Below are 12,549 nucleotides of genomic sequence, written 5' to 3'. Positions count from 1 at the left end.
CACTCACAACTCTTCTGTCATGTTTATGCAGCAGGTTGGCGGGGCTAACCTCTCTGGTCATCGGATGAGGCATCTGAACAGAGGGTCCTGGTTCGAATCCCACCACAGGACTACATGGCAACCACACTTACACTGAACAGCTGTCCACAGTGAACTACTACAGAAACAACACGTGTCATGTCTCACCTCGTGCACGTGTGTGTAGAAGGACACGGTCATGTCCAGGATAGCTCGGCGCTGCTCCAAGGCCGACACAAAGTTGTGCATGCGTTCCTCCAACTCCTGGGCTTCACTATAGATCTCCTTCGGGTCACACTCCCCCGTCTGGGCCAGCTCGTCCGCGGCGGCCAACAACTTCTCCGCGTTGGTCACAGTATTCTGCAATACAGGCACATGAAGTAGTACAGTGTCAGCTAGTTCTCACATCTTAAATTGTCCTGAAAGCATTTTACAGAATTGGTGCACCTTAGAATCATGTCCAGCCCTTTAGTTTTTGAAAGTGAAAAATAGATACAACAAAATCGAAATTCATTGCTGAACCCACGTCACATCCGTTTATAACAACAAGGAGTCATACTTCACAGGCCCCAGACATTGTTCTACAACTGTCCCGTGGAACTGATGGCTCGTCTGTGAACTCCACTCCACACAGGAGCATCACACGGCAGTGTCCCCAGACACTGTCAACAACACACTGTTCCACAACTACAAGCTACTTTACACACATCTTTCACAACATGTATGCACTTATAACTAAGTCTATGAAAAAGCAGCACAAGAAAGTTTGTTTGTATACAGTGGCACTTGCTGGAGTGGAGCCATCAAGGAGAGCCTGGTGTCCCGGCTCTCGGCTCGGGTTCCAGTTTCCCCCCTTATCACACTCCCAGCACTTGTCTCCTGCAATTATCTCCACTATCAGGTCCTCCCAGGTCAAGCACCAGACTCAAATTACGGAGTTCACACCAATAGTTAATTCAATTTTTTCTCTCATTTGTTTAAAAGAGATCAAATATCAGGAAAGCATAATACTTTTTTGTTGAGATTTGTGGAAGAAGTTTCTTGAGTTGAGCCCAGTGATGTAGGCCCCCAGAGATAGACATCTTAATTGCATTACAATGTGGATGTGGAGATTTCACAACAGTAGGGTGCTCCTACACTTCAGGTCCTTGGAGGGCTCATTAACAGGGAAGGGCCACAGGACATTCTATTCACAATTCTCATGGAATGTGATTTTGAGACAGTTAAAGCAACTATTTTGGTTTTTCAATGTAATTTAGTTTACAGATGAAAAAGAAAAGAGCACAACCTCTTTTTCACAAATAACATAAAATATTTGTAACACATTGCATCAGATAAACTAACTGTATTACTGGAGGATTAAAACAACATAAATCACACTTTGACAATATTGACTTTCAAGTTTAAATCTGTGATAAGTTCATGTCAACAATCATTTACAGCAATCTTGTTATGAAATCTGTTAATTCTGACTTCTTCCCTGTGGTGGCAGTAAGCCTGACTGGCTTGAAGCACTCTCATACAGCACGAGCAGCTCATTCCTGGCTCTGTCCACCACTGACATGGGGACACAAACATGACGATGGTTCAGACATTGCACTGGTTCAGTCCTGACAATGGTTCAAACACAGCACTGGTTCAGTCATGACAATGGTTCAAACACGGCACTGGTACAGTCCTGACACTGGTTCAGTCATGACAATGGTTCAAACACGGCACTGGTTCAGTCCTGACACTGGTTCAGTCATGAAAATGGTTCAAACACGGCACTGGTTCAGTCCTGACACTGGTTCAAACACAGCACTGGTTCAGTCATGACAATGGTTCAAACACGGCACTGGTTCAGTCCTGACACTGGTTCAGTCATGACAATGGTTCAAACACGGCACTGGTTCAGTCCTGACACTGGTTCAGTCATGAAAATGGTTCAAACACGGCACTGGTTCAGTCATGACACTGGTTCAGACACGGTACTGGTTCAGTCCTGACACTGGTTCAGACACGGTACTGGTTCAGTCACAACACTGGTTCATTCGCAGCACTGGTTCAGTCATGACAATGGTTCAGTCCTGACAATGGTTCAGTCCTGACATTGGTTCAGACACGGTTCTGGTGCAGAAATGACGATGGTTAGGACATGGCACTGGTTCAGTCACAACACTGGTTCAGTCATCACACTGGTTCAGTCACAACACTGGTTCAGTCACAACACTGGTTCAGACATTGCACTGGTTCAGTCCTGACACTGGTTCAGACACAACACTGGTTCAGTGATGACAATGGTTCAGACATTGCACTGGTTCAGTCACAATACTGGTTCAGTCATGACAATGGTTCAGTCACGGCACTGGTTCAGTCATCACACTGGTTCAGTCACGACAATGGTTCAGACATTGCACTGGTTCAGTCATGTCACTGCTTCAGTTACAAAAATGGTCCAGTCCTGGCACTGGTTCAGTCACAACACTGGTTCAGTCATCACACTGGTTCAGTCATCACACTGGTTCAGTCATCACACTGGTTCAGTCACAACACTGGTTCAGTCATCACACTGGTTCAGTCACAACACTGGTTCAGTCATTACACTGGTTCAGTTATCACACTGGTTCAGTCATTACGCTGGTTCAGACATCACACTGGTTCAGTCACAACACTGGTTCAGTCATGACACTGGTTCAGACATTGCACTGGTTCAGTCATCATGCTGGTTCAGTCATGACAATGGTTCAGACATTGCACTGGTTCAGTCACAATACTGGTTCAGTCATGACAATGGTTCAGTCACGGCACTGGTTCAGTCATCACACTGGTTCAGTCACGACAATGGTTCAGACATTGCACTGGTTCAGTCATGTCACTGCTTCAGTTACAAAAATGGTCCAGTCCTGGCACTGGTTCAGTCACAACACTGGTTCAGTCATCACACTGGTTCAGTCATCACACTGGTTCAGTCATCACACTGGTTCAGTCACAACACTGGTTCAGTCATCACACTGGTTCAGTCACAACACTGGTTCAGTCATTACACTGGTTCAGTTATCACACTGGTTCAGTCATTACGCTGGTTCAGACATCACACTGGTTCAGTCACAACACTGGTTCAGTCATGACACTGGTTCAGACATTGCACTGGTTCAGTCATCACGCTGGTTCAGTCATGACAATGGTTCAGACATTGCACTGGTTCAGTCACAACACTGGTTCAGTCATCACACTGGTTCAGTCTCAACACTGGTTCAGTCATGACAATGGTTCAGTCATGACAATGGTTCAGACATTGCACTGGTTCAGTCATCACACTGGTTCAGTCATGACAATGGTTCAAACACGGCACTGGTTCAGTCCTGACACTGGTTCAGACACGGTACTGGTTCAGTTACAACACTGGTTCATTCGCTGCACTGGTTCAGTCATGACAATGGTTCAGTCCTGACATTGGTTCAGACACGTTTCTGGTTCAGAAATGACGATGGTTAGGACATGGCACTAATTCAGTCACGACACGGGTTCAGTAATGACAATGGTACAGTCACAACAATGGTTCAGTCACAACACTGGTTCAGTCATCACACTGGTTCAGTCATCACCATGGTTCAGTCATCACACTGGTTCAGTCATCACCATGGTTCAGTCATCACACTGGTTCAGTCATCACACTGGTTCAGTCATCACACTGGTTCAGTCACAACACTGGTTCAGTCATGACAATGGTTCAGACATTGCACTGGTTCAGTCATCACACTGGTTCAGACACAACACTGGTTCAGACATTGCACTGGTTCAGTCCTGACACTGGTTCAGCCATGACAATGGTTCAGACATTGCACTGGTTCAGTCACAATACTGGTTCAGTCATGACAACGGTTCAGCCATGACAATGGTTCAGACATTGCACTGGTTCAGTCATCACACTGGTTCAGTCACGACAATGGTTCAGACATTGCACTGGTTCAGTCATGGCACTATTTCAGTTACAAAAATGGTCCAGTCCTGACAATGGTTCAGTCACGGCACTGGTTCAGTCACAACACTGGTTCAGTCATGACACTGGTTCAGACATAACACTGGTTCAGTCACAAAACAGGTTCAGCCATGACATGGGTTCAGTAACTATAGCAACAAGGGAGATTTTCAAATCTGTCAAAGAATACCTCACGATATGTAACCCGATACTATGGGTGCAATTCATTTCTCAATACAGAACTTTTATTTCATAAGCAGATATTCTTACTTTTAGTAGGTGAACCACAACCCTGAATCATTTGTCCTAAAAAATTGAGAGATTGCAGATGGGATATTGTAGGGCAGAAACATATAGGCTAGAGGTTGCAGATGGGATATTGTAGGGCAACAAACATATAGGCTAGAGATTGCAGATGGGATATTGTAGGGTAGAAACATATAGGCTAGAGGTTGCAGATGGGATATCGTAGGGCACAAACATATAGGCTAGAGGTTGCAGATGGGATATTGTAGGGCACAAACATATAGGCTAGAGGTTGCAGATGGGATATTGTAGGGCACAAACATATAGGCTAGAGATTGCAGATGGGATATTGTAGGGTAGAAACATATAGGCTAGAGGGAATGTGATGCTATTTATAACCAGGGGGAAAATACGAGAGAATCTGGTTGTCGAACATGTTTCTGTGATTATTCATGTTTTCAGACCACTATAACATGTAATGCAATGTATCATATGTATCGTGAAACAGGGCTTGTAAATCAATGTATCATATGTATCGTGATACAGGGCTTGTAAATCAATGTATCCTATGTATCGTGATACAGGGCTTGTAAATCAATGTATTGTATGTATCGTGATACAGGGCTTGTAAATCAATGTATCATATGTATCGTGATACAGGGCTTGTAAATCAATGTATCCTATGTATCGTGATACAGGGCTTGTAAATCAATGTATCCTATGTATCGTGATACAGGGCTTGTAAATCAATGTATTGTATGTATCGTGATACAGGGCTTGTAAATCAATGTATCATATGTATCGTGATACAGGGCTTGTAAATCAATGTATTGTATGTATCGTGATACAGGGCTTGTAAATCAATGTATCATATGTATCGTGATACAGGGCTTGTAAATCAATGTATCATATATATCGTGATACAGGGCTTGTAAATCAATGTATTGTATGTATCGTGATACAGGGCTTGTAAATCAATGTATTGTATGTATCGTGTTACAGGGCTTGTAAATCAATGTATTGCATGTATCGTGATACAGGGCTTGTAAATCAATGTATCCTATGTATCGTGTTACAGGGCTTGTAAATCAATGTATTGTATATATCGTGATGCAGGGCTTGTAAAACAATGTATTGTATGTATCGTGATACAGGGCTTGTGAATCAATGTATCCTATGTATCGTGATACAGGGCTTGTGAATCAATGTATTGTATGTATGGTGATACAAGGCTTGTGAATCAATGTATCCTATGTATCGTGATACAGGGCTTGTAAATCAATGTATTGTATGTATCGTGATACAAGGCTTGTGAATCAATGTATTGTATGTATCGTGATACAGGGCTTGTAAATCAATGTATCCTATGTATCGTGATACAGGGCTTGTGAATCAATGTATCATATGTATCGTGATACAGGGCTTGTAAATCAATGTATCCTATGTATCGTGATACAGGGCTTGTAAATCAATGTATTGTATGTATCGTGTGGAGGGCTTGAAAATCAATGTATTGTATGTATCGTGTTACAGGGCTTGTAAATCAATGTATCATATGTATCGTGATACAGGGCTTGTAAATCAATGTATCATATGTATCGTGATACAGGGCTTGTAACTCAATGTATCATATGTATCGTGATACAGGGCTTGTAAATCAATGTATCGTGATACAGGGCTTGTAAATCAATGTATCCTATGTATCGTGATACAGGGCTTGTAAATCAATGTATCATGTATCGTGAAACAGGGCTTGTGAATCAATGTATCCTATGTATCGTGATACAGGGCTTGTAAATCAATGTATCCTATGTATTGTGATACAGGGCTTGTAAATCAATGTATTGTATGTAACGTGATACAGGGCTTGTAAATCAATGTATTGTATGTATCGTGATACAGGGCTTGTAAATCAATGTATTGTATATATCGTGATACAGGGCTTGTAAATCAATGTATCATATGTATTGTGATACAGGGCTTGTAAATCAATGTATTGTATGTAACGTGATACAGGGCTTGTAAATCCATGTATTGTATGGCGGGTCTCGTATCAGGACACAACACTATTCACTGTACCGTTACAGTACCAGATGATGAGTTCTTCATCAATACTGAAATGGCCTATGATTTAGAAGTGATGAAACAGATGGGATGACTAGGTGCTGCAGTACTTTCCGAGACTGTTGACTGTCGTGATAGCTCACAGTGATATTTTCTCACACCGTGTAGTAAGATGTACAAGATCAAAGTGTCCACATGATCATCAACATCAGCTCTGTACTTATTTGTGCTTGGGAATTCCCAGGGGCTTCCCCAGGAATGTGGAAGCAGTCCATTCATGTTTACATCCTTTCTAGAACTTACAGACAGACAGACAGACAGACAGACAGACAGAGGGGTTGTTTCTGTTCCAGCCCAATCTGGCTGCCATACATGAACAGTAGGGGGTGACTATTGGTCTGGAAATCACTATTGCGATAGCTATTCATATTGAAAGAACTTTTTGTGATAACTATTGATATTGCAAGCAGCTATTGCGATACATATTGATAGTTTTCAGTGTATCATTTTAGATGGATTTTAGAGTTGAATCAAACCTTGGAACTAAAGTTTCCTTTGAATGTGATAACCATAACAACAAATAAAAAGTAAAGTTTGAGATATGACTGATTTGAGGTTTTATACCCTAATAATTTAAGAAAAAGAAACTTCCACATTACCATGTGTAAATTACTACCTCTCATGATCAAATGAAAAACAGCATTGTATGTATTTTATTAATATGGTAAATACAATCAAAACTATCGATATTCCTAACTGAAATCGATACTATTGATCGGAAACTGATTTAACAATTGATTTATTGACTTAAAGTGCTACCAAGAGCAATATATCGATATTTCAATTTATCGTGACACCCTTTATGAACAGTTAGTAATTGTTGCCCCTGCCAAAACCATGCATCAGGACTATCAACCTTTGGCCTGGCAGACGTACCACCAACTCCTTAATACAATCAAGGAAGGACTTTCTTTGTCTCAACAGATAGTATTTGACAGAATACCATGCAGATTCTCAAAAAACTCAAAAGGATTTGCTTGAATATCAAATCAGTCAAAACATTTGCTGTTTTAACTTTGTATCCCACACAACAATCCCTGGGAAAAATTCCATTCCTTGACCCATGTGACATTTGTCACTAAACATGGAGACCATAGATATATTTACATCTAAATCTTCATAGGTTCAGGACAATTTGGCCAAATCAAGACAAGGGAGTTGGCCTACCTTTAACATAGACTACCCCCAACTTATCAAACACATCCCAATGCCCTGCAACATAACTTGAGAAACAGTGCTGCCAAATACACCCTGGCCATGTGACGTCAGGGGTCATCTAGTGTGCATAAGCTCCTCTCAGTCATATATCATCTTGTCCAACAATTTTAACATAAAGCTTCAGGTAAAGTGGTGATTTGGATCCCCTTAACAGATTTACCCACCTGAGCTAAACTTACAGGAGACCTGTGAAACTGCCTCATTTGTTTAATGTTTAGATCTATGCATAAAGATTCTTCAGTCACAAAAATGCTGTCCGACGCAATTCCCTATTTTGAGATATGTTCCTGTGTTGTTTCAGGTGAAAAGTTGACTTGCCTTTGCACGTGTTTGTTACTAGTACCACCGATGTGGCAGGATGTGCTAACCTTGTCACTACCACCTATTGTCATCACTCTTTTATGGTGATTCATATACACATGCTCATGATGTTGTTGGAATTGGCAATGTTTGTTATCATTATTCAGTTTGCTTGTTTGTTTGTTGTTTAAAGCTGCACATAACAATATTCCTGCCAAAAGACAGCTGTCTGTAAATAATCGAGTCTGGACCAGACAATCCAGTGATTGACATCATGAGCACTGATCCACACAATTGGGATACGATGACAAACATCAACCAAGTCAGCGAGTCTGACCACCCGATTCCGTTAGTTGCCTCTTATGACAAGCATGGTCGCCTGTTACGGCAAGCATGGGCTGCTGAAGACCTGTTTTAACCCTTTAACTTCTTGAGCTATTGTGAAGTGAATGTATTGTAGAACGATGACCTTGAAGTGAATTTGGCCTTCAATACCAGTTGCAAGTATTTCAAAAACACCCATCATATAATCCAAATACAATGTCCCTGGGTGGAATGACATGGCATATGCTTCTCATTGAAAGTAAGTCACTGTGACCTGGCATAGGTTGTCATACAGGTCTTGAAACGATCTAACCAACTTATAACAATAAGACTTTTACAATGTGTGAAGAAAAAAGCATGTAGGTGAAAATAGTAAACTCTATGAGTGACCTTCACTGTGAGTGAGTGAGTGAGTGAGTGAGTGAGGTTTTACGCTGCTTTTAGTTATATTCCAGCAATATCACGTCAGAGGACACCAGAAATGGGCTTCACACATTGTACCCATGTGGGGAATCGAACCCGGATCCTTGGAATGATGAGCAAACACTTTAACCACTAGGCTACCCCACCGCCCCTCCCTCACCGTGACACTGACCTAATAAAACCTATGACCTTTCCCAATCTGAGGAAGCCATGTACCAAGGGTCGCTCATCTACTGTACATCCTTCTTGAGTTCTTCTTGAGTTAAGTGAGAACACATGAGCATGACTCTTGACATAACATATCAATATGTCAAAATAATCTCCCAGGGCTTTAATGAAGATATGACCTCCCTAAGAAATATATTCCACAGCAATCGACTGTCATGGGCTGATACACCAGGGTGATAAATGCTGTATGTATTATTTCACTGATGCATTGCTTTCCCTGCATCCCCATTGTTGTCTGAGTGCGAATTTCCCTTCCTCAACAATCTTCCCACAAGTCAACAGACAATGGCCCTTAACCCTGCCCCTTCTTCAACCTTAAATTTTGCTGAAAGACAAAATGCCTAATTACCGCCAACCGTGCCTTTCAATCATTCGTGGCATTTCGGTAATTTCCGTGTTTTGGACTTCCTTTTATAACATTTCCCATAAGCACCATAAAAGCGCAGAACATATGCCGTCCATATTGTTCACTCCAAATCCAAAGTTTTGCCCTCCTGCCCACACCAAAAATATTATTTTTCTTTTCCCACAAAAGTGTAAGTAATATTTCAGCGGCTTACCATAATATCCTCCACACTATTAACATAGTCATATTCTATGTTTGCAAACTTTAAACTTTGTAGAGTCCCCCCACATATCTCAGGTAATATTGCATACACAAAGTTTCAATTAGCATGTTTCTATTTGTTGGCATGTATTTAAGCTTCGCTATATTCATTATTAGTCAGCCACATTGCCCAAAGTCAACAGACAATGGCCCCTAACCCTGTCCCTCCTCTGAAGTGCAGCTAAATGAATACCAACTTCGAATGAGACAAATACTTCTTTTCTAATTTCTATAAACCATGAAACATTATGATGATGATGACCTTGACACTGAAGGTAGGATGAACAGATTGTTGGAAATTGAAACAAAAACGAACACAAATAAGCTGCACCATGTATGAAGTCATTTAGAGGGATCCGGGGTAGATCAAGCCATCAGGAACCCATGCTTGCTGAAAAAGGTGACTAATGGGATCGGGTTGTCAGGCTCGCTGACTCGGTTGATGCATGTCATCGTGTCCCAATTGCGAGGATCGATGCTTATGATGTCAATCACTGGATTGTCTGGTCGTCATATGGCTGGAATATTGCTGAGTGAGGTGAAACATAAAACTGAAACTGTCAATGAAAGGAGGCCACACTCAGGATCATCGTCAAAGGGGAGACAATCTGAACGTGCTGAGCCGTCCTCTCCAGAGCAACGTGACCCCGACTGAAGCTTGTAGTTTTATCTGATCAATGTAACCTTTCTTTGATGGACATTTAGAAGATAGTGTGATGAACAAGGCCAGGTTCTATGGATTACAACTTGTCTATTACAACTGAGGTGATGATTGGGTGAAGAACACCTTTATCAAGCAAGTCACAAGAGCATGTTTAAATGGTGGATTACTGGCTGTTCATCATTCATCATGTCAGTCACATGTTCCTATCCAGTTTCAAAAGAATAATACCACAAACGAGGTCAGTGTGGTATCGCCACACCTAAGGAATGAGGAAACAAACACTTTAACAAATGGGACTCGTTCCACTTAGCAATCTTACTGCTAAATTCACAGTAAATCTATGTCAAAAGTGTAGGATTTCCCATCACAGATTACATGGTGCCCTGCAAGTTCATAAAGAACAGGTGCCCAGGGTGTCGTCAAAACCATGAGACACCTAATACCATACCATCCTGACCATCCTGACCATGACACCTACACTGCTCTTTACACACGCCCGGTGTCCACATACTAGTTCTGGCAAACAACATGATCCCAACACAAAATATCTCGGAAGATGAAAAAGTAATCTTACCTGTGCCACAGATTCAAAATGTTCATGACTTTTCTGTAATGCTTTTGCCCGTTGTAATGACTTTCCGATTGATGTATTTTTGGCCAGAAAAATGTCCCCATGGTTGTCAAGCCAGTCAATAACCTGAGAACAGAGAGCATCAGGTGGTGTTGAGTGAAGTCAGAATTTGATGAATTGACACAATTAAGGCCAATCTGCAAGCAGGTTTTTTGACTCATGATAACTGCAAAACAATTAAAGTCAATACTTACATAGAATCATATTTATTTGTTCAAGTATGACCTGATACTGAGACATTAGCACTGAGAGTGTTGTGTATTCAAGTAGAGGACAGACTGACCTGTTTGACGTCCTGCTGAAAGAGACGCAGCCCGAGACGCTGGTGCAGCTTCACCTTCTTGGCGTGCCAGATCTGCTCCAGGTGGCGCTGGTGGGCAAGTACCTGCACACACGGTCACACATGTCAGACAACAATCCCCTGATCACAAGGCTAATTCATGAAAAGCATTAATATATGTCTGCCTCAAACATTGCAGTGTCCGGTGAGTGTGGTAGATGCTCCATGCGTGTATATGCCATAACAAGATATGGAATGTATTGGTCAAATATTTTGAAAATGCCCCAGGGTCATTTACCCCCCAAAATGTTATGATATGATGTGCTAGTATGATGAACAAGGTCAGGTAAATTGGGTTACAAAGTTAACAAATTGTCCGTGCATTCAAATGCATGGTAACAAAAATGTACTTTCTAAATATGTTTCAACAATGTTTAAAGGACAAATTCCAACAAATTTGCCATAATGATTTACTATGTCCTGAAATTTAAAGTTTTCTATAGACTGTGAAAACCTTTTGAACTTTAGGACACAAAGCAAATTCGAAAAATGCTCAATTATTTTCGTTCATGTTGTCATGATTTGGAAATTTAATGTGGCGCTAGTTCAATATACCTAGAAATTTTACTAATTTGAACTTTGTGATCTAAACTACATTGAAACTTAATTCAATTTCCTTTTAGTGTGTCCAGCATATGTACAGTTCAGACAACTATACAATAACACTCACTGTTATCTTTATCCATCCATTTGGATGTCATCGCCAAGATTATTACAAATTTACTAGTAAATATTTGTACTATGCACCATGTTTGTTTATTTGTTTGTTTGTTGTTTAACGCCAGACTCAGCAATATTCCAGCTATATGACGGCAGTCTGTTAATAATCGAGTCTGGACCAGACAATCCAGTGATTGATATCATGAGCATCGATAGACACAATTGAGATACGATGACATACATCAACCAAGTCAGCGAGCCTGACCACCCGATCCCGTTAGTTGCCTCTTATTACAAGCACAGTCACCTTTTAAGGCAAGCATGGGTTGCCGAAGACCTATTCTACCCTGGATCTTCACGGTTCAGAAAGAAATGTACGGTTAACTGTACTTCCGCCTGTACAGTAATGTTCGTACACAAAGGCATGAGGCCTAAAAGTACTGAAATTGATTGATTGATTGATTGATTGATTGATTGATTGATTGATTGATTGGTGAACATACAGAAACTTATTTTACTTATTTTTAAGTATAACATCAATATGTGAAAATAAAAATGAAAAGTTACATTTGTATGAGTGCAATTTAAGAATAATTATTCTTCTAAAATACTAAATATTGCACTAATGTAAAGGTAACATTTAACATAATGAAACATATGATGTAATACCGTATTCGACATAATAAGCGCCCCACTCTAATAAGCGCCCACTGCGATATTTGCTAATGTATTGGCTAGTGAACAATCCCAATTAGCACCCCTTCCTAATGACCAGTGTACACAAGACTTATTTATTTGTGCATAA

At 40.9% G+C, this 12,549-nt stretch overlaps 1 protein-coding gene across 1 annotated transcript in view; it reads right to left on the bottom strand.

Annotated features, from left to right (window-relative positions):
- The window catches only part of LOC139464082 (triple functional domain protein-like), a 145,757-nt gene that overhangs the window by 101,865 nt on the left and 31,343 nt on the right, over window positions 1-12,549 (bottom strand). Inside the window, exons 11-13 of the mRNA XM_071245636.1 lie at window positions 11,028-11,129; window positions 10,688-10,810; window positions 187-378 (exon numbers count right to left, since the gene is read on the bottom strand). Of these exons, the coding sequence (XP_071101737.1) occupies window positions 187-378; window positions 10,688-10,810; window positions 11,028-11,129 (417 nt within the window). The remainder of the gene's footprint in view (window positions 1-186; window positions 379-10,687; window positions 10,811-11,027; window positions 11,130-12,549) is intronic.

This window comes from Haliotis cracherodii, unplaced genomic scaffold (genome assembly GCF_022045235.1).
Source record: "Haliotis cracherodii isolate W230 unplaced genomic scaffold, xgHalCrac1.p SCAF_16, whole genome shotgun sequence".
NCBI classification, from domain to species: Eukaryota; Metazoa; Mollusca; class Gastropoda; order Lepetellida; family Haliotidae; genus Haliotis; species Haliotis cracherodii.
Note: the sequence above shows the minus strand (reverse complement) of the source record. Positions and strands in the feature narration are given on the sequence as shown.